The sequence below is a fragment of the Podarcis cretensis genome (genome assembly GCF_951804945.1).
Source record: "Podarcis cretensis genome assembly, chromosome: 16".
NCBI classification, from domain to species: domain Eukaryota; kingdom Metazoa; phylum Chordata; class Lepidosauria; order Squamata; family Lacertidae; genus Podarcis; species Podarcis cretensis.
The window spans coordinates 23,467,930-23,488,367 of record NC_137186.1 but is presented as its reverse complement, the minus strand read 5'-3'; the positions used below and the strand labels follow the sequence as shown (position 1 = coordinate 23,488,367).

At 44.9% G+C, this 20,438-nt stretch overlaps 1 protein-coding gene across 1 annotated transcript in view; it reads right to left on the bottom strand.

Moving 5' to 3' along the window:
• Positions 1-20,438, bottom strand: part of SRRM4 (serine/arginine repetitive matrix 4) — a 127,618-nt gene that overhangs the window by 25,270 nt on the left and 81,910 nt on the right. The window contains exons 3-7 of the mRNA XM_079956793.1: positions 9,952-10,035; positions 9,042-9,116; positions 6,077-6,103; positions 5,045-5,095; positions 138-236 (exon numbers count right to left, since the gene is read on the bottom strand). Coding sequence (XP_079812919.1) covers positions 138-236; positions 5,045-5,095; positions 6,077-6,103; positions 9,042-9,116; positions 9,952-10,035 — 336 coding nt within the window. The remainder of the gene's footprint in view (positions 1-137; positions 237-5,044; positions 5,096-6,076; positions 6,104-9,041; positions 9,117-9,951; positions 10,036-20,438) is intronic.

Here is a 20,438-nt window from a genome sequence, read left to right as displayed (position 1 = left end):
AGACATAGGTAGACAGGAAGCTGCCTTGCACTGAGTTAGACTGCTGGTCCATCTAGCTCAGTATTGTCAGCACTGACTGGCAGCAGCTCTCCAGGGTTTTAGACAAAAAAATAATAATTCCCAGGTAAGATTCTTACCTGCTTCCACAGCTCTCTGTGAGGGAATTGGTGCTCTCTGAGCCAGAGCGGCAGCGGCGATGGCGGCGGCGTTGGGATTTCTGTGACTGACTGCGAGAGCTTTTGAAAAAGAAGACAGAAAAACAGAACACCTTAACATTCACCTGCAGGTGGGAAGCCGTCTTTGAAAGGTCCATGGAGCATTGGGAGATGTAGCCAGAAAATACAGCTGGCAAATGCCCGCTCATCAGTCATAGGGCTAAATGAAAACAGCTTTCCTAAAGACTGCAATGACCTTCCCTAACCTGGTTGTCAGACTATAATTCACCTCGTCCTTGACCACTGGCCCTGCTGGCTGAGGCCCATGGGAGTTATAATCCAACAACAACTGGATGGCATCTGTTTACGGAAGGCTGTGACATGGAATTCCTGTCAAATTGGTTTATCAGCGAGCCCAGTGTCATGTACGCAAGAATCCAACCTGACTGCAAAACTTGTAAGAACCAGCTAAGGAGGAACCTAATGGCAGAACGCTGCAGTAAATTGGAAAACAACTCATAAGGTACAAGAAGGGTTCTAATATGTACACTAACAAAATTGGGTTGAGTAAGGACTGTGGTTGTATGCGAGATGGTGTGGTGCTGGGGTGGGGCGGGAAAAAGATGTCTATTTGGCCATATAGGGTGTGTCCTAAGGGAAATGCTCTGGCAGACTCGTAGAACTCTGTCCTGTACTGGACAATGTTTGACCAATTGAGAATTTGGTGTGAGCCTCCATACTTGACCCCTGCAAGGGGAATCTCTGCCACAGCTGCTCCACAATATTTACAGGCAGCAAAATTGTGGGAAGAAAGGGATTTGATTGAAAACACCTCTGGAAAGTGGTTTTCTATACAGTGGTACCTCAGGTTAAGTACTTAATTCGTTCTGGAGGTCTGTTCTTAACCTGAAACTGTTCTTAACCTGAAGCACCACTTTAGCTAATGGGGCCTCCTGCTGCCGCCGCGCCGCCGGAGCACGATTTCTGTTCTCATCCTGAACCAAAGTTCTTAACCTGAGGTACTATTTCTGGGTTAGCGGAGTCTGTAACCTGAAGTGTATGTAACCTGAAGCGTATGTAACCTGAGGTACCACTGTATCTCTCTCTCTCTGTCTGTTTCTGTGTCTGTGTCTGTCTCTATCTCTATCTATCATCTATCTATCTATCTATCTATCTATCTATCTATCTATCTATCTATCTATCTATCATCTATCTCTATCATCTATCTATCTATCATCTATCTATCTATCTATCTATCTATCTATCTATCTATCTATCATCTATCTATCTATCTATCTATCTCTATCTATCTATCTATCTATCTATCTATCTATCTATCTATCTATCTATATCTATCATCTATATCTATCTATCATCTATCTATCTATCATCTATATCTATCTATCATCTATCTATCTATCTATCTATCTATCTATCTATCTATCTATCATCTATCATCTATCTAATCTAATCTAATCTAACTGTACCCAATTTTCCCCCTGGAAAAAATCTTTTCCGAAAGATTTTGTAGAATCATAGAACTGTAGAGTTGTAGAGCCCTTCAAGGGCTATTGGGTCCAACCTGTCAGGCTTGGGGTCTCTCCCCCCCCCCACATGAGACGACTCCGGTAGTTAATTATTTCAGATTTATTGTCCATTACAAAGCCCCGGTTGGAGCTCAGCTAATTCAGTCATCCTCTGACGAAAGCGTTGCCAGAACTGAGCTCCTCCCCCTTCTCCCTCAACAGGAAAAACCCCACTTTCTCTTCCTGTTAATTTCGCGCTTCTCGGCTAATCTTGTGATTCTACGAGATTTGGGAGATGGCACTCCCTGTATTCCCGTGTCTGTGTCACTATCTGAGCTTAGCTTCTGTGTTCCTTCTCCTTGTGTCTCTGTGTAGAAAGTTCATATTCCTGCGGATAACTGCTTCTTCCCCTTCCCTTGGTAATTCCTCAATTCTTCCCCCTTGTCTTTCTGTGTCTGCTGTCAGAGAGAGACTTGCTCTGACACAACCCCTGCAATTGCAACAAAAGAATTCCACCGCTGAACAGCTCTTACCACCAGAAAATTCTTCTTAATGTTTCATCAGAATCGCCTTTCTTGTCATTTGAAACCTATGGTTTGGGTGCTACCCACCAGAGCAGCAGAAAACAAGCTTGCTCCATCTCCCATGTGATAGCCCTCCAGATATTTGAAGATGGCTCTCATATCTCCTCTCCTTTTCATCTGTATACCTGTATACCTGAAGGAGTGTCTCCACCCCCATCGTTCAGCCCGGACACTGAGATCCAGTGCCGAGGGCCTTCTGGCGGTTCCCTCATTGCGAGAAGTGAGGTTACAGGGAACCAGGCAGAGGGCCTTCTCGGTGGCTGCACCCGCCTTGTGGAACACCCTCCCTTCAGATGTGAAGGAAATAAGCAGCTATCCTATCTTTAAAAGACATCTGAAGGCAGCCCTGTTTAGGGAAGTTTTTAATATTTAATGCTGTATTGTTTTTAACACTTGATTGGGAGCCGCCCAGAGTGGCTGGGGAAACTCAGCCAGATGGGCGGGGTATAAATAATAATAATAATAATAATAATAATAATTATTATTATTATTATCATCATTATCATCATTATCATCATTATCATCATTATCTCACTTAATGTTGAATGAGACCCTGCTGTTAGTTCCTATTGATGAGCAAGGAATGGGTTGAAAGAGGAATGTTGAACAGAATAAGCCCATCGATTCCTTCAGTATTAAAATAATGTCAAACAATATTACAGCTGGATCCACAGTTGTACCCAAAGTTCACAGAAACGGAGTTGGCCACTTTGCCCCATATTCTCTAGGGGAGGACTGAAATGCCCCAGTGCTTTAGTGGTCATCTGTCAAGTAAGCGGTATATAAGTTTTGTGAACCAAATAAAACCATTTTTCGGTCTGCTTTTCCTCCTGAAGGAGCCCAGCGCAGTCACACAGCTATAGGAGCCAACTCCAGGGGGCTGTGGGTATACCGTATTGGCCCGAATATAAGCCGCACCCGAATATAAGCAGCACCTTTAAAATTGGAGTGGTGAAAAAAAATAATACCCGAATATAAGCCGCTTCCTTCCTCGCTGTTCCTGGCTGCATACTGGGTGGGGAGCTGAGCTGCGTTGCTAGCTGCCTTTGCCCTTCCTCGCTCTCTCCCTTCCCAGCCTTGGGGGAGAGGACAGGGGAACTACGCACAGGGCGGGAGCTGCTTTGCCATGCTCCTGGCGCTGTTTGCCCCATGCTCCTGGCTGCATACAGTAAGGTCGCGAATATAAGCCATACTTTAACTTTTCACGATCGGAATTTGGGGGGAAAGTGTGGCTTATATTCAGGCCAATACAGTAATATATCGTATTTTTCGCTCCATAAGGCAAACCTGACCATAAGGCACACCTAGTTTTTAGAGGGGGGATTCAAGAAAAAAAGGGAGCGCTGAGCAGAGCCTGTATGCATCCCAGGCTCTGCTCAGTGCTCCCTTTCATGAGCCGCGTGGAGTGTGTGTGTGGCTCTTGGGGGCTTTTCCCCGAGGAGGGAGAAGGGCAGCCCATCACTGACAGCCCATCACTGAGCTTGTGTGTGGCTCTTGGGGGCTTTTCCCGCCTGCTTCTCCCCTGCATTCGCTCCATAAGACGCACACACATTTCCCCATACTTTTTAGGAGGGAAAAAGTGCGTCTTATGGAGTGAAAAATATGGTAATTGTGGGGGCCACCAGGGGTGTCTTACCCATAGAGGCTAGTGGCTCGGGGCGCCAAGGCACCAAGTTCTGGAGGGCACTAGGGAAGAGGCAGAGGCTGGATGCGGTGCCTCCCGGCATCAGCTTGCCACCTTTGCCCGCCTCCGCCATGCTGCGCTGAAGCAGGGCTGTGCCCGGAGCCTCTGTCTGCTGTGGCCACTGTGGCACGAAGTGGCCAGCTGAGCCAGGAGCCACCGCATCCAGCCTCCACCTCTTCCCCACCGAAGGAGCCGCCCTTCAGCCGCTGCCCACCTCCTCCAGCCCCGCCAGCAGTGCCGTTCTCCCTAAAAAACCCTGGGAAATGGGGGGGGGGAGCGGAGGGTGCTGGCTATGCTTAAGACGGCCCTGGGGGCCACACACCCACAAAGTCATTGAACCAAGCCGGCAGGTGGCAGTGGCATTGCCTTTGAGAGAGAAGCAGTTCAGCTCCATCCTCTGCTATTAACACTTATAAACGCCATCTCCAACTCCTTGAAAGATTCCATCAACGGAGTCTCCGAAAAATTATACACGTCACTTGGGAAGACAGGCGAACTTATACCAGTGTACTGGAAGAAGCAAAGATCACCAGTGTTGAAGCAATGATTCTTCAGCATCAACTTCATTGGACTGGTCATACTGTGCAGATGTCTGATGATCGTCTTCCAAAGCAACTACTCTATTCCGAACTTAAAAATGGAAAGTGTGGTGCTGGTGGTCAACAAAAGAGGTTTAAAGACTGTCTCAAGGCAAATCTTAAAAAATGTAGTATAAACACCGACAATTGGGAAACACTGGCCTGCGAGCACTCCAGCCTTTATCATGCAAAATGACATCACGGGCATGCACAGAAGCGCCAAATCGCATCACGCGCGTGCGCAGACGCGGCGCTTCAGGCTGCGAACACTGTGGGTTGCGAACGTGCCTCCTGCACGGATCACGTTTGCGACCCGAGGTATGACTTTATTGCTATAATATGGATTTTTCTTTTTTTCTTTTGGGACAACAGGACTACCTCTCCTTTTTTTTTTTTTTTTAAGCTGAAGAGCTTACTTGAGCCAACGACACCCACCCACCAATGTACGCACCAATTTGCATGCATGCGCAAATCAACCACGAACGCTGGCGCATTCATAGCGACTGCCTCCACTTACTGTTTCTTGTGTTTTCTTCCTTCCTTCCTTTTGGCTTTGGGGCTTGGGGAACTAAATAAGAGGGTGGGGGGGGGGAAAGAGTATAAGCTAATGAACGGGCAACTGACCATTCGATTTAGAGAGCTGGTAAAAGTTCAACGGGGGCATGTAAACCTGCAGGAGCGCCACCGTGCTCATTTATTTATTTATTTTTATTGCACACAATTTATATACCATTGATGGTAAACATCCCCCCTCAAAAAAACCCCCCATACCCTCAGAGCAGTAAAACCATAAAATTAGCAATAAGAACAATTAAAAACAACTATTTGGAACAGGGGTCAGCAAACATTTTCAGCCAGGGGCTGGTCTACTGTCCCTCAAACCTTGTTGGGGGCCAGACTATATTTTGAAAATAAAAATAAAAATGAACAAATTCCTATGACCCACAAATAACCCAGAAATGCATTTTAAATAAAAGCACACATTCTACTCATGTAAAAACACCAGGCAGGCCCCACAAATAACCCAGGGATGCATTTTGAATAAAAGCACACATTCTACTCATGTAAAAACATGCTGATTCCCGGACCATCCGTGGGCCAGATTTAGAAGGCGATTGGGCCGGATCCAGCCCCCGGGCCTTAGTTTGCCTACCCATGATTTGGAACATTTTTTAAAAAACCCTGAAACAAGTGGTGAACTAAAAAAAGGCATTAAAACACTGGGGAAACACTGTTTTGGGTGGGCTTATCTAAACAAAAACGTTTTTAGCCCAATGTCAATGCACAGGTTCTGCCACATTAAAGATGAATTTCTTACAAAAGCTAACATGCTGTGGCATCAGATCATTACCCAAAATGGTCTTTTGGCAGGAGCAGTGGAAGAATGCTGAAACTAGGATCAGCAACTAGGGGCCTTCTCCATTAGATCTGGTTGAACCAAAATGGTTAACTTCCACTGACCACTGGTGAGCTGGTTCAGCCTGTGATTCTAGAATTATTCCAGACAGTTTAGGCAAGTTTTTCCCCCCAAAGCCCTCACTATCCTTACCTGTGTCTTCTCTTCTTTGAAGAAAACCTGGAACATAAAATGCAAAATATTAATATTAAAATATAAATGATTAAACCAGGCAAGAGCATCACCGGCAGAATCAGCAAACATTTTGTGGGAAAACCAACCTCAGATAACCAACATACTTAGGCCTAATTAATTCTTGAAAGGGTTAATGGAATAGAGTAAGCTATCCTGCCCGGCTTAGCTGAGGTCACTTCCTCTCACCCTGGGAGGCAGAAGGTTACCAAGCCTTACCAGTCGACTTAAGAAGCTGAACTTGTGAAGAAGTTTGAGCTGGTTGCTCCAGTTCAGCCGCATGGCTCTCATCAGCCACTCTTGTGTTCCTATACTAATAATTTAGGAACTTTTACCACTTTGTAACTAAGCTAAGTTTTGCTGCCTGTGCAGATGTATGGAATAGCGCATGAACAAGACCTTTGGAGAGTTTGTAAGTAAACCAATTTTTAACTTACCAAATATGTGGCTTTTTCTTACGCTGGGGGAAGTGGGAAACTTTGGAAGGAACTTGATCTCATGGTTGGCACATTCCTCCTAAATATGATTTTATCTCTATTTATGAATACTTAATAGTGTTACAAAAGTTGGGGGCCACCCCCTTTCTCTGCCAAGCAGTGGCAAGAGGCCATGAGGTTCCGGGAACTCACCCAGGATCTGTGTTCCTTTGGAGAACTGAGACACAGCAGAGACCGCTGTAGCTTTAAGAAATAAGGTTCATTCCCCGATTTACACCTTCGGTCTGCATGGAGGGAGTCCCGATCTTATAGCATGCTTATTTCAAGAGGGGCTTGTACCCCACAGCAGTGTAGCCTTGGAGTCCAAGGCCTCTCTCCCAGCCAGCAAGCAGCCAGCCTGCCCAAGATGGATCCCATTCCTTCTTCTCCTTTCTTCTTCCCTGCAGAACACCTTGCTAAGAAACTCTCTTTTTCTGTCACCTCATACCCAGTTATCCTGGCAACCTTCCAAATCCACAGTCTCTGTTCACACCTCAGGGCAAAGAGGGACTTCCCTCACATTGCTAATGGCCCTCAAGGGCCCTGTATTGTTTCTTCCTGGCCCTAGCTTGGCCAGGTCATTTTGCATAGGCTAGTCCATTCCTCTGCAGCTTGGACTTCTTCCTTCCCATCCCAAATCATCAAAATCTTACCATTTATTAATATCTAAGGTTTAGGAAAGAGGGTCCCCCCAAACCTATAAGAATTTATTTTGTATCAATACGAACCTTGCATCCCAACATGGAATATATTTTATGCTATTCATTAGTTTTTAAGTTCTTTTAAAAATGTATTTTTTACTTCTCTTGAGCTTATGACTTTTCCATGATGTATTTCAGCTTGATGTTCTGTTTGCTATATTTGCAAATCATACTAATTTAAAAAAAGAAAAAATGAACCAAGCAAGGCAGCTCATATTTTATCTTGGCTCCATGACCGTTCCTGGCGACTTATAAAAGTTTGCCAAACCTAGGGACAATAGAGAGATTCAGTTGGGTTCCCGTTTTAAGGCTAAGGCAGAGGAAGCTGCCAGGCAGCTCCATCACCCTCTGGACAGCAGATAAAGCAAGAAGATAGATGCGTGTGTGGGGGTGTCTGGCTGAGGTTGGTGGGATGGTCCTGTGGGATGTAATCCACTGAAAGCAGTCAAGTACAACATTCCTTGTTTTCCTAGAGTGGACATGCAAGGGAATGTTTGGTCCAGCCAGTCAAAACTTCCTGTTCCTCCTCCTGGCCTGGAGCATCTTTCCTTGCATGTGACTAGTGGGTGGGCGCGACCTTTCCAGACCTGGTAAAAGGACAAGGCATGCTGCCATTCTCTCCCTTTTCCATCTCCCTTTCATCCTGTGAACTGCCGGACTGCTAACTGCAGTTGCTAGGTCAACCCACATATGGGGTAAACCTGTTTGTACAGTGGTACCTCAGGTTAAGAACTTAATTCGTTCCGGAAGTCTGTTCTTAACCTGAAACTGTTCTTAACCTGAAGCACCACTTTAGCTAATGGGGCTTCCCGCTGCTGCCGCGCCGCTGCTGCTCGATTTCTGTTCTCATCCTGAAGCAAAGTTCTCAACCCAAGGTACTATTTCTGGGTTAGCGGAGTCTGTAACCTGAAGCATCTGTAACTTGAAGCATCTGTAACCCAAGGTACCACTGTATATGCTTGTAACTTTAAGCCTTAAGCCCAGTGGCGTAGCGTGGGGGGTGCAGGGGGGGCTGGCTGCACCGGGCGCAACATCTGGGGGTTAGGGTTAGGGGGCGCAAATCCACGGGTTAGGGGGCGCAAATCCACGGGTTAGGGGGGTGCAAATCCACGGGTTAGGGGGCGCAAATCCACGGGTTAGGGGGCGCAAATCCACGGGTTAGGGGGCACAAATTACTTGCCTTGCCCCGGGTGCTGACAACCCACGCTACGCCACTGCTTAAGCCTGCCTTCAGGGATCACACTGTGCTCTGCCTGATCGTGAGTAAACTTGCTTTTTATTGCTTATGAATAAGACTGTGGTGTCTTCTTTTAGGCGGGATTCAAGGGGCCTTACCAGGAAAATATTAGAACGCATTTCAATCTGGACAAGCCAGATTGAATTGCGTATTGTTTTAAGAAACTCGCGTGAGTTTGCAATTAGTTTTCTGCTTTTTAAAGGGGAATGCACTCTTTTAAGAAAAGGAACTTGCTAGCGGAAGTTAGGAAGGATATTAATAAACAATCCTCTCCTGCCACCCTGAACATTCCCACAGGTCCACCCTAACTGCCTAGTCTCCCCTGCCTTTCCCTCCTGGCCACAGTGGGGATTGGGGCCAGGGGTAGGAGGCAGGTGAGCAGGCAATGGTGGGCAGAAGGACCAATAACATCTCTCCCCAAATCTTGAACCACCGGTACAGTGGAATCCTCTTGAGTAGGAGGAAATTTGGCAGGCCTTCAGGAGTGGGAGCACAGCAGAAGAAAGACTTGCCTGTTTCTTTTTCTTTTCTTCGAGCTCTTCTTTTTCTTCTTCTTCTTCAGTGGGGAGGGGCTGCAGGACGGAGACCTAGGGAGAAGTCACAGAATCTTAGAATTGTAAGGTTGGAAGGGACTCCCTGAGGGTCATCTAGTTCAACCCCCCTGCAACACCCTTTGCTGGATCAGGCCAAAGGAGCACCTAGCCCACTGTTCCGTTCTCACAGGTACCCAACCAGAGGCCTTTGGGAAACCCGTAATCTCTGAGATCCCTATTGGCAACCCATCATGGCTCCCTGGCAACGGTGGCTGTGTGATACACTTGGTGGCATTAAGCCTAAACCTCAAATCACAGGCTACTTGAGGGACTGCCTTATCCTTTATACCCCCAGGTGTTAGGGACTGGGCAGAGGGGGAATGGTGGAGACCACCTCCCCAGCCTGACCCTTCCAGAGAAGAAGGTGACTGTTCAGAATTACAGCAGGGGTTTGAGGGAGGTCACAGCTCAGAGGCAGATGAGGGGGAAAGCTGGGAAAGAATGGGAGAGGAGGAAGAAGCAGCACCAGAGGGGGGATAGCTGATGGACACAGCTTCTTTAGAAAGCATTCCAGGCCCCCCCTCTCCCAGAACCCGGCGAGCATTAAAAGTAGGAGAGCAAAGAGCTCAAAAGCAGAGGGCACTTCTCAGCACCTGTAGCAATGATGTATGAGGAAGTGGGAGAGAGGGAGGGGATGGAGACTAAATTGGGGCAACGCTATTATTCCAAGATCCTGCATTCCCAAGCCTCTCTCTGTAAATACTGGATAAAAAGCAGTTGGTAAGGACTTTTCATTGTCTTATCCATTCCTGGCAACCTGCCGTGGGGGTTGGTTCCTCGGCTGCCTGACACTGGTGCAGAAAGAAGCCAGTGATGGATTTCCACTCACCTCCTTCTCTTCTTCCGTGTAGATTTCTTCTTTTTCTTCTTCCCCTTGGTAGGAGGTGGTGTGAATTCCTCAGTACAGGATGGGCTTTGGATAGAGGAAGGGAAAGAGAGAGAGAAGGTATTAAGTTTGCATGATGACTACTAGCCAAGATGGCTGTGTTCTGCCCCCACTGTCAGAGGCAGTAGTACAATGGGCCTCTGAAAACCAGTTGCTGGGAATCGCAAGTGTTGTTGTGTTCGTGTCCAGACTGCCGGCTTCCCACAGGTATCTGGTCGGCCACTGTGAGATCAGGATGATGGACTAGGCGGGCCACTAGCCTGATCCGACAGGCTCATCTTATGTTCTCATGTTCTCATATGTCAATCACGGCCATCTGTCAACATCTTGACAGTTCTGATCCCCAAAGTACGGTTTCCTGGGAAGGATGGGGTCTTGCGGGAGATCCATAACGTAGGGTGAATGTTTAATTGCCATGTTCCGGGTAATTTAGTCATGCTTGAAATTAACTGTCTCCTCCAGGGATTTATTGCAGATCTAATGAGAGAGTTACTGTATGTTAACTGGCTTGGCACCAAGTTATTTAAGACATATTTATCGAGGTTAACAACTCTATAATAGATTTATACATTTGGCTCCTCTCAGTAAATATGTTTTAAAATAAATTAATCAGACTTTAATTTGCATAGGATAATGGTTGCAAAGTACGGGCATCCGCCTAATTTATTTTTAAAAGAGACTTGGCAATGTTTATTAAATAGCAATCAATTACATAAACAGGAGATTTAGGCTGCAATCCCAAGGCTGGGACATGGTGGTGTGGAGCTGATGGAGGTTTGGTCACCTTATCCAAGGCTCTGCCAGGCTCTTGCCGGAAGGGCAGAAGTGAGAGTGGAGAAGGCCTCTTGCATCCCTCCATCATTTCCCCATGCACAGAGGTTTTTGCAGAGGTGCCCCATGCTATTGGTTGTCTTCCCCCAACTGCAGGCTAGTCATTGCATTCTACACCAGCTGGAGGCACGAGATTGTGAACAAGGGCAGCCCCACATTGCAGTAGTCCAGGGGCCATTGGATTGTAAGGCCAATTGCAAGAAGCCCTTGAAAAAAATCACAGGGGGTTGTTCCAGCTATAACAGAGGCTCATTTATGTACTAGATTTAGGTTTTTTTAAAACCTCGCCCTGTCTGAAAGGCTCAGAACAGCCTACAACCAAGAAGCAAAATGCCATTGTCCTCTGTGTGAGGAAGGACCCCAGGCAAGGCTTCAAGGCAGGTGATGAGTCAACTTTGCCGTATCCAAGCAGCCCTGGATCTAGCTAGCACTGATAAGTGCCTACGTGCCTTTCTGAATTCATTGGAAGGTAGAGTATAAACTGAATACATACATATGTACATATAGGAAAGAGCACCTGAAGTCACGATCCCATACACACTTACTTGAGAGTAAGCCCAACTGAGCACTGTGAGAGAATTATTTCTGAGTAGTAATTTTAGTTAGCTCTATGTTGCAAACCATCTTGAGCTTGAGGAAAGGTAGTGTGTGATATACAGTGGTACCTCGGGTTATATATGCTTCAGGTTACATACACTTCAGGTTACAGACTCCGCTAACCCAGAAATAGTACCTCGGGTTAAGAACTTTGCTTCAGGATGAGAACAGAAATCGGGCTCCAGTGGCATGGCAGCAGCTGGAGGCCCCATTAGCTAAAGTGGTGCTTCAGGTTAAGAACAGTTTCAGGTTAAGAACGGACCCCTGGAACGAATTAAGTACTTAACCTGAGGTACCACTGTATATATCTCTAAGGCCTTGGTGGTGCCACCACTGGGAGCAACCTTGGTTGGCACTGACCCATGTCAAAGCCTTTTCAGTGGTGGCTCCCTGGTTTGGGGAATGCTCAGAAAGGTGTGCCTGTCACCCTCATTATTAACTTTTAGGAGGAATTAGTTGACCCAGACATAGACCCTGTGATCACTGTATGGTGTGTGTGTGTGTGTGTGTGTGTGTGTGTAAAACAACTCTATAATAGATTTATACATTTGGCTTCTCTCACTAAATATGTTTTAAAATAAATTAATCATACTCTAATTTGCATAGGATAATGGTTGCAAAGTACGAGCATCCATCTAATTCATTTTTAATTGTAATTTCTTTCAGAGTGTTTTAACCATTTTAGAATGCTTTTATTTTTAAATTATGTATCTGCTTGCTGCCCGTGGCTCCTTTGGGAGAAAAGATGGGATATAAAGTCAGCCAACCAATCAATCCTGTGGAATGCCCTCCCATCATATGTCAAGGAAATAAACAACTATCTGACTTTTAGAAGACATCTGAAGGCAGCCCTGCTTAGGGAAGTTTTTAATGTTTGATGTTCTATCATGTTTTTAGTCTTCTGTTGGGAGCCATCCAGAGTGGCTGGGGAGGCCCAGCCAGATGGGCAGGGTATAAATTAATTATTATTGTTATTGTTATTTGAATTTATATACTGCCCTATACCCGGGGGTAAGGGACAGGGGAGATATTCAGTTCAGTTAGCATTTGAAGGAGGATGTACCTAACTTGTTCATTCCAGAAGAGTATGCAAACTGAAACACTGCCATCCTTTGAGAGTTGCATTTCTCTGAATTTTGTGTTGCAGTTCTCTAGCCAAGCAAATTTTGGGGAAGTAGCCATAAAAACGCAGATATGAGTAAGAGCAGCATTTTGAAGATGCATTCCAACAGGGAAAGCTGCTTTACAATCACCTGCAAAAAAATATGCCTATCCTCATGAAAAATCGTCAGTATTTTCAGGTGGACTTAAAAAAAAAAAAGCAGTTTCGTTTTCTAGCCAAGCAATGCATACAAAAAGGCCTACACTTTTTGGGTAAAGGGTGTGTGGAAGTGCAAACATGAGAGCAAAGATACAAAAATGCATTGTATCAGATGGAATACATACAATTTCTATAATTAATAACACTGATGTAATAAATAATATAATAAAACTGATATAATTGTTGCAAGACGGTGTCTATTAGGCAACACTACATACCAACATTTGAATATTAGGAAAAATCTACACTAACATGAATTTTCATGGGGGCTTTTAAAAATACAACAACAACAACAATAGTCTTTGCAAACTATTGTGGATCCCCTCCCCCTTTTATCATGTATTTGGTGTTTTTATATTGCATTTTTGTGCTGTGAACTGCCCTGAGACCTGCGGATGAAGGGCGGTATGCACATTTAATGAATAAGAATACAGTGGTGCCTCGCAAGACGAAATTAATTTGTTATGCGAGTTTTTTCATCTGCGATTTTTTCGTCTTGCAAAGCACGGACTTTGGAAAAGCTTCAAAAATCACCAAAGTCTTCAAAAACTTCAAAAAAGGCTACCACACCGCGTGCTATGAGTTGCTCCTCGAAGTGATTGCACGGTTTTAAGAAAAAGGAAACAAACTTGCAAGACAAAGGAAACAAACTTGCAAGACAAAGGAAACAAACTTGCAAGACATTTCGTCTTGCGAAGCAAGCCCATAGGGAAATCAGTCTTGCGAAGCAACTCAAAAAACGAAAAACTCTTTCGTTTTGCGAGTTTTTCATCTTACGAGGCATTCGTCTTGCGAGGTACCACTGTAAGAATAACAACAACTTACTCCTGGAAAAATGAGAAACCCTGAAAGTTACAGATTTGCTCATCGAGTAACTTTACCTACCTACCAGTGTGATGCAATGGTTAGAGTGTTGTACAAGGACCTGGGAGATGAGGGTTTGAATCACCACTCGGCCAAGAAGAAGAAGAAGAAGAAGAGGAGTTTGGATTTGATATCCCGCTTTATCACTACCCGAAGGAGTCTCAAAGTGGCTAACAATCTCCTTTTCCTTCTTCCCCCACAACAAACACTCTGTGAGGTGAGTGGGGCTGAGAGACTTCAAAGAAGTGTGACTAGGCCAAGGTCACCCAGCAGCTGCATGTGGAGGAGCAGGGAAGCGAACCCGGTTCCCCAGATTACGAGTCTATCGCTCTTAACCATTACACCACACTGGATCTTTGGGTGACAGAAACTCACTGGGTGACAGAGGCACCATCTTGCGGCCAGGATTGGGGGGGCAGCATGACGTGGCTTCCTCTCTCATGCTCAGGAGCAGCCAGTGACGGAACTGCACCGTGCTCGGCCTTCTCCACCCCCTGAACACACCCTGCCCCCCCTGCCAGCAGATATTGAGGGGGCTGAAGACACTTCTGCCCCTAGGAATTGGTGCACCTGCTGGATGACCTTAGATCAGTGACTGCCTCTTAGCCTAACCTACGTCACAAGAATGTTATGGGGATTAAATGAAGAGGGGGAGAACCATGTAATGTCACCTTGAGCTTCTTGGAGAAACAGGTGGGATATTGATCCAATAAAGAAATAAATACTACCAGTCTACCTATCTAACTTCTCTCCCTCTCCATATGTATATATATATATACTGTGGTAGCTCAGGTTAAGTACTTAATTCATTCCGGAGGTCCGTTCTTAACCTGAAACTGTTCTTAACGTGAAGCACCACTTTAGCTAATGGGGTCTCCTGCTGCCGCCATGCCGCCAGAGCACGATTTCTGTTCTCATCCTGAAGCAAAGTTCTTAACCCGAGGTACTATTTCTGGGTTAGCAGAGTCTGTAACCTGAAGCTTATGTAACCTGAGGTGTCTGTAACCTGAGGTACCACTGTATATATAGAGAGAGATAGATTCAGTTAAGCGGCACCCTGAAATATTTCAGGGTTCAGAGCCATCAATGAAGGATGAGTCACCGTGAGCCACTCAGCATGAAAGAGCCCAGATATTGACATGATGCAAGCAAAGGCAGCCAGCCTTTGTGTTCTTGATCAAGAACATACAGTCCCTCTCATGCCGTCCATTGCTTTTTAAAAGCATCCACTTCACTATTTCCCTCTTGGCGAGGGTTTCAAAGATCCCAAAGAAGATTTGTTAAGTGATCCTCACAGCACCTGCTGCTGCCTTTTCCCTTTTTTAAAAAAATAAGTGGTGTGATGTGCTATTAAAAAAAAAATCTGCATCAAGGACTATCTTTACAAAGAACACAATCACCTTATTTCAGATCAAGCTGCCTTTTAAGAGGCTCGTGTTATCAGCAGATGAGCATTTGCTCTTGGAAAGCGTGAACACAATTCCAGGAATGCCTCCAGCGGCGTAGCGTGGGTTGTCAGCACCCGGGGCAAGGCAAGTAATTTGCGCCCCTAACCCCTAACCTGCCGCCGCTGCCAGCTTCTTCTTGCTGCTGCCTGGGCTGCTGCCATGGGGCTCTGCTACAGCCTGCGCCCGAGGCTCTTCGGCGACTCTGGAGGCGGCGAGTGCACCCCCCCAGATGTTGCGCCCGGTGCGGCCGGGCCCCCCTGCACCCCCACGCTACGCCACTGAATGCCTCCTTTGTCTAGCCCTACCTACTTCCTTCAGTCCTCGTGAAAGATGCTCTTAGAAGTGCTGGATGCTCCCAAGGTTCATCTTATGCCCACAAAGGCAGCACATGTGTTTTAAGGCTGGATAGCTCAGTTGGTTAGAGCGTCATGCTGATAACACCAAGGCTGCAGGTTCGATCCCCGTATGGGTCAGTTACATATTCCTGCATTGCAGGGAGTTGGACTAGATGATCATCATGGTCTCTTCCAACTCTACAATTCTGTGATTCGATGTGCTCTACCAACTCAGCAGCGGACCAGCTACCTCCGCTTGACCGAGCTGGTGATTTATATGTGCTTTGACTAGGACAGGAAACACAGGTTGTGTTGATTCTCCTGTACAGCACATGGGGCTATTTTTAAAGGAGGGGGCGTAGATGGCCCTGTGGTCTAAACCACTGAGCCTCTTAGGCTTGCCTAAGGTCGGCGGTTCAAATCCCTGCGGCGGAGTGAGCTCCCGTTGCTCTGTCCCAGATCCTGCCAACCTAGCGGTTCTAAAGCAGACCAGTGCAAGCAGATAAATAGGTACCACTGTGGCGGGAAGAAAAACAGCATTTTTGTGCACATCACAGTGTCCCGTTGTGCCAGAAGCAGTTTAGTCATGCTGACCACATGACCCGGAAAGCTGTCTGTGAACAAACACTGGCTCCCTCGGCCTGAAAGCTAGGTGTGTGCCGCAACCCCATAGTCGCTTTTGACTGGACTTAACCATCCAGGGGTCCTTTACCTTTACCTTTTGCTATTTTAAAGCTATGGAGTCAAAGTCTGCTAGGGCCTGACATGGCTCAGATGCAACCTTCTCCAGTGTTTTAATTCCGACAGGTAACAATGGGTTCAAGTTGGTGCTTTTCGCGTGGTTTATTTTTATGGATCATGGCATCTGTGTGGCTGGTGTAAGCTTAAAATGAAATATACCCCCTCATGAACTATCTGTGACCCTGGGACTTCCGGGTTGGTGCCTCCAGTAATGGCGAAATTCCTCTGATCGGGAGGAATTTGCCCCGTGGGAATTTGGGTCTGGCCGTCACGGCAAAGGCGGAGACCCGCAAAAAATCACAGGCGGGAGAAGCCTGTGAGCATGGGATTCGGCGGGCACCTTTTGCGCCTCCCCTGCTCGCGGGGAAACCTGGTTTCGGGGGTCCGGAGCAACGTGGGGTGAGCGGCGTGGTGCTTTGAATCGTCTGCTTCTTCCACGGAGCGAAGCCGCATAGCTGTTGCCAGAGAGCGCTGACTTTTTCCTGTGGACAATTTGATTTTAAAGTAATTACCTGTGAGTAGAGCTGAAGTGGGAGAATTGGATTTCTAAAAGTTTAATTTGGTATCGTAACGGGGAGGTTCAATACAGGAAGTCCGCCTTCCCCTTTTGTAAATAGACTGAAGCACTGAGGCTGCAAGCTGAAGCCTTGGAAAGCCTATTGTAAAGGACTAAATTTCCATCGGTAAAGAACATTAAACCCCCCCTTGGAGGCAGGAGAAGGGGGGGGAGAAGTTGTGAACTGAATATGCCTGCGGGAGAGAGCGAAGAGAGTTAATATACTGCCGCTCAGACCCTGGAAACGGGCTGCTAGCAGGACTGACGTTCTTTGGAAGTCTCACTGACAGTGATTAGAACATTCGTTGACAGCTAGCTAATAAGAGAAATACATTGTTTCTACTGTCTCCGTCTGCTTTTAAAAAGGAGTAAAAGTAACTGAAAATTGAAACTAACTTCATTGTCTGAGCTGTGTTTAAAAGAGGACATTATTGACTAATATAAACAGAAACTGTTTCCCCCTAGAGGAAGCTTTTGAAACTGTTACAAGAGCTGGGCTGGGGAATTTCCAGCTGCAAGATAAAAAGCTGTGAGACTCTGGGACTGACCTTGAATTGGTTAAGTGTTATGGCAAATGGAAAGGAAAAAACGGACCAGTCAATTCCTGAAAAAAACATTAAGGTCTGGGAGGACTTGGCAGCAATCTAGGAGAGCCTCAATATCAGGCCCCCCTGCTTCTTCCGCTATTGCTTTTGTAACAGTATATTCAAAATCAAGAGGAATGTCAACAGAAGAGGCCTTAGCAGTTGCATTAAGTAAGATAAGTGATTCACTGGAACAGCTTAACAAGAAAATAGATGTGACAAATGCGAAAGTGGATGCTGCAACTATTAAAATTGACTTAAATACAGAAAGTATAAATAATCTGGGACAAAAGGTGAATATCAATACAGAAACAATCCAGAAATTCATACAGGAATCTACTTTGATATGGCAGACTGCGGAGGAAGCTAGGGAGAAAGCCGTTGCTGCTGAATGTAAAGTAACACAATTGGTGAGAGAGAGAGTCCCAGCCTTACAGGCAACTTGATGACCATAAGTCGACGCTTGCTATGATTGAATTTAAAGAAAAACAGATGAACTTGAGGATCCGAGCCCTACCTGAATTGGAGAAGGAAAGTTTGATAGACTTATTCACACAGGAATTTGCTGATTTTTGGGACTTGGATCTGGGTCAAGAAGAGGTTAAAACTGTGAGGGCCTTCAGATTTGGAAGAGGAGGGAAAAAAGAGAAGAACAGAATAAGAGACTGTTGGCACTACCAGAAGAACCTAGATGTACAACAGCCAAGAGTGGAAATTTTTAAAGACGTCCCGAAATACCTTTTGGATCTTAGGTCTAACTACGGAGATTTGGTTGCCCTGCTGAGAAGGAATAAAATCATCTTTAGGTGGGAGTTTCCCCAAGGTCTATTCTTCAGCTTTAAAGGAAGGAAAATAAAAATAAGATCAGTAGGAGACAAAGTAAAGTTTTTGTATAAATATGAAGAAGATCTGTAGAAGGGACTTGGAAAAGAGCTAAGAGCATCGAACAGAAGATCACCAGGTTGATGGACTATATGGAATTGGCGGAAATGACTGGCAGAATCCGAGATCAGGGAGAAGAGTAGGTGGAAGAAGATTGGAAAAAAGTTTAAAGACTATTTATAGAAATATTGTAAAATTAATGAATGTTAGAAAAATGTTGGAATGAAGTTATATGGCTTTAGTAGAAATGTTATAAGGAATCAGGTATAAATAGATTATTAGAGTATTAAAGGAAAAATAAGGTTAGAATATGTTAAGATAATTATAGGACAGAAAATAGAGGAAGATGGAAAGGAATTGCTGAAACAATTAATAGAAGTGGAATACAAAAAGGGAGGTGTGAGGAGGTCGTTGAAACAAGTGAATGAAAGTTAAGATATTGAAATTGTATGATGTGTGCTAAACTGTTTTTGTTTAGTTTAGTTTAGTTTATTGCGTTAGTGTTGTGTAATCTTTTTATATTGTATTGTATTGTCTTTTTTTCTTCTTTCCTTTTTTGTAGTGTTTAAAAGTAATAAATATTATTTAATAAAAAAATGAACTATCTGTGACCCTGGAACAGGCTCCCATCTAACAACATGACCTGGAATGAATAAGTAACATCCTGAATAGCTCAGCCGGTAGAGCATGAGACTCTTAAGCTCAGGGTCGTGGGTTTGATCCCCACATTGGGCAAAAGATTCCTGCATTGCAGGGGGTTGGACGAGATGATCCTCGTGGTCCCTTCAAATTCTACAATTTTATGATTCTATGACAGCCACAGAAAAGAGAAGCATACTAATCTTTGCGTTTACCAGCAAAACTTAATTGTCACTCTCCAGGAACCAGGCTTGGCACAGACAATGAACTCTCTCTCAGCGTATGTTTGTTATTCAAGAACGTGCTGTCTTTCCATAATTAGAGTTGTGTCTCCTCCATCTAACCTAACTTACGGAGGAAGGCGATCTCGCAGGTAAACTGGCTCCAAATTGTTAAGGGCTTATAGAGACAAGTTTCTGACTGCCTATGGAGAGGACCTTCAAAAAGGACTTGAACTACCTTCAAGGCCTGGAGCACCAGGGGCGCTTGTACCCTCGGATCCTGAAGATCCAGCGAACAAGGTACCACCCCTAGAAAAATAACCAGATTTATTCAGGATGTCTCTGCAACTTTTGAGTTGGAATATAAATGGTTGTAACATTCCGGAAAAAAGGAGGAAAATTTTTCATATATTAAAAAAAGAACAACTGGACATTATCTGCTTACAAGAAACACATGTGACAAGGCTCCACAGAAAAGTATTAATAAATAAAAGACTTGGCCAGGAATTTATATCTTCAGACAAAGTAAAGAAGAGAGGCGTGGTGATATATGCAAAAGAGAGCCTGTCACCTAAATTTTTATTCAAAGATGAACATGGAAGAATTTTGGCAATTGAAATACAGCACCAGGGAGAAAAGATTCTGATACTAGGAATTTATGCACCAAATGAAGGGAAATTGGAATTTTTCAAGAAGTTGCACGAGATCATGCTGGATTATCTGGACTATGACAACATCATTATGATGGGAGACATGAACGGAGTCGTATCAACTAACATGGATAAGTCACAAAGCCAAAATGTTACAAAAGATGGCAGACTACCAAAGACCTTCTTTGAATTGACAGACAATATGGACTGGATTGACATTTGGAGAACGAAGAACCCCTTGGGAAAAGAAGGAACATTCTTCTCTGAAGCCCAGCTGACTTAGACAAGAATCGACCAAATATGGATAACTAGAGGTCTGGCACCCAAGGTCAGAAAGGTGGAAATCTGCCCAAAGACCTGCTCCGACCATAACGCATTGAAAATGGACATGATACTATTACCAACCGGCTCTTTTAGATGGAAGATGAATGACAATTTGTTCAGAGATCAGGAGATTATTAAGAAGGCCCAAAAAGCATTGAAGGATTACTTTGAGATAAATATGAACACTACGGTGGAAAAAAGAATTATTTGGGATGCAAGTAAAGCTGTGATGAGGGGGTTCTTGATACAACAGAATGCTGCAAGGAAGAGGATACAAAACGATAGAAAAGATAAGATTTTGGAGAAAATAAAAGAATTAGAGAAGAAGTTAAGATTAAACCCGAAGTCACAGCCGATCTTGAGAGAAATCAAACTCTATCAAGCACAATACTCCAAATTGATAAACCAGGAAATAGAGTGGAAGATTAAATTAATGA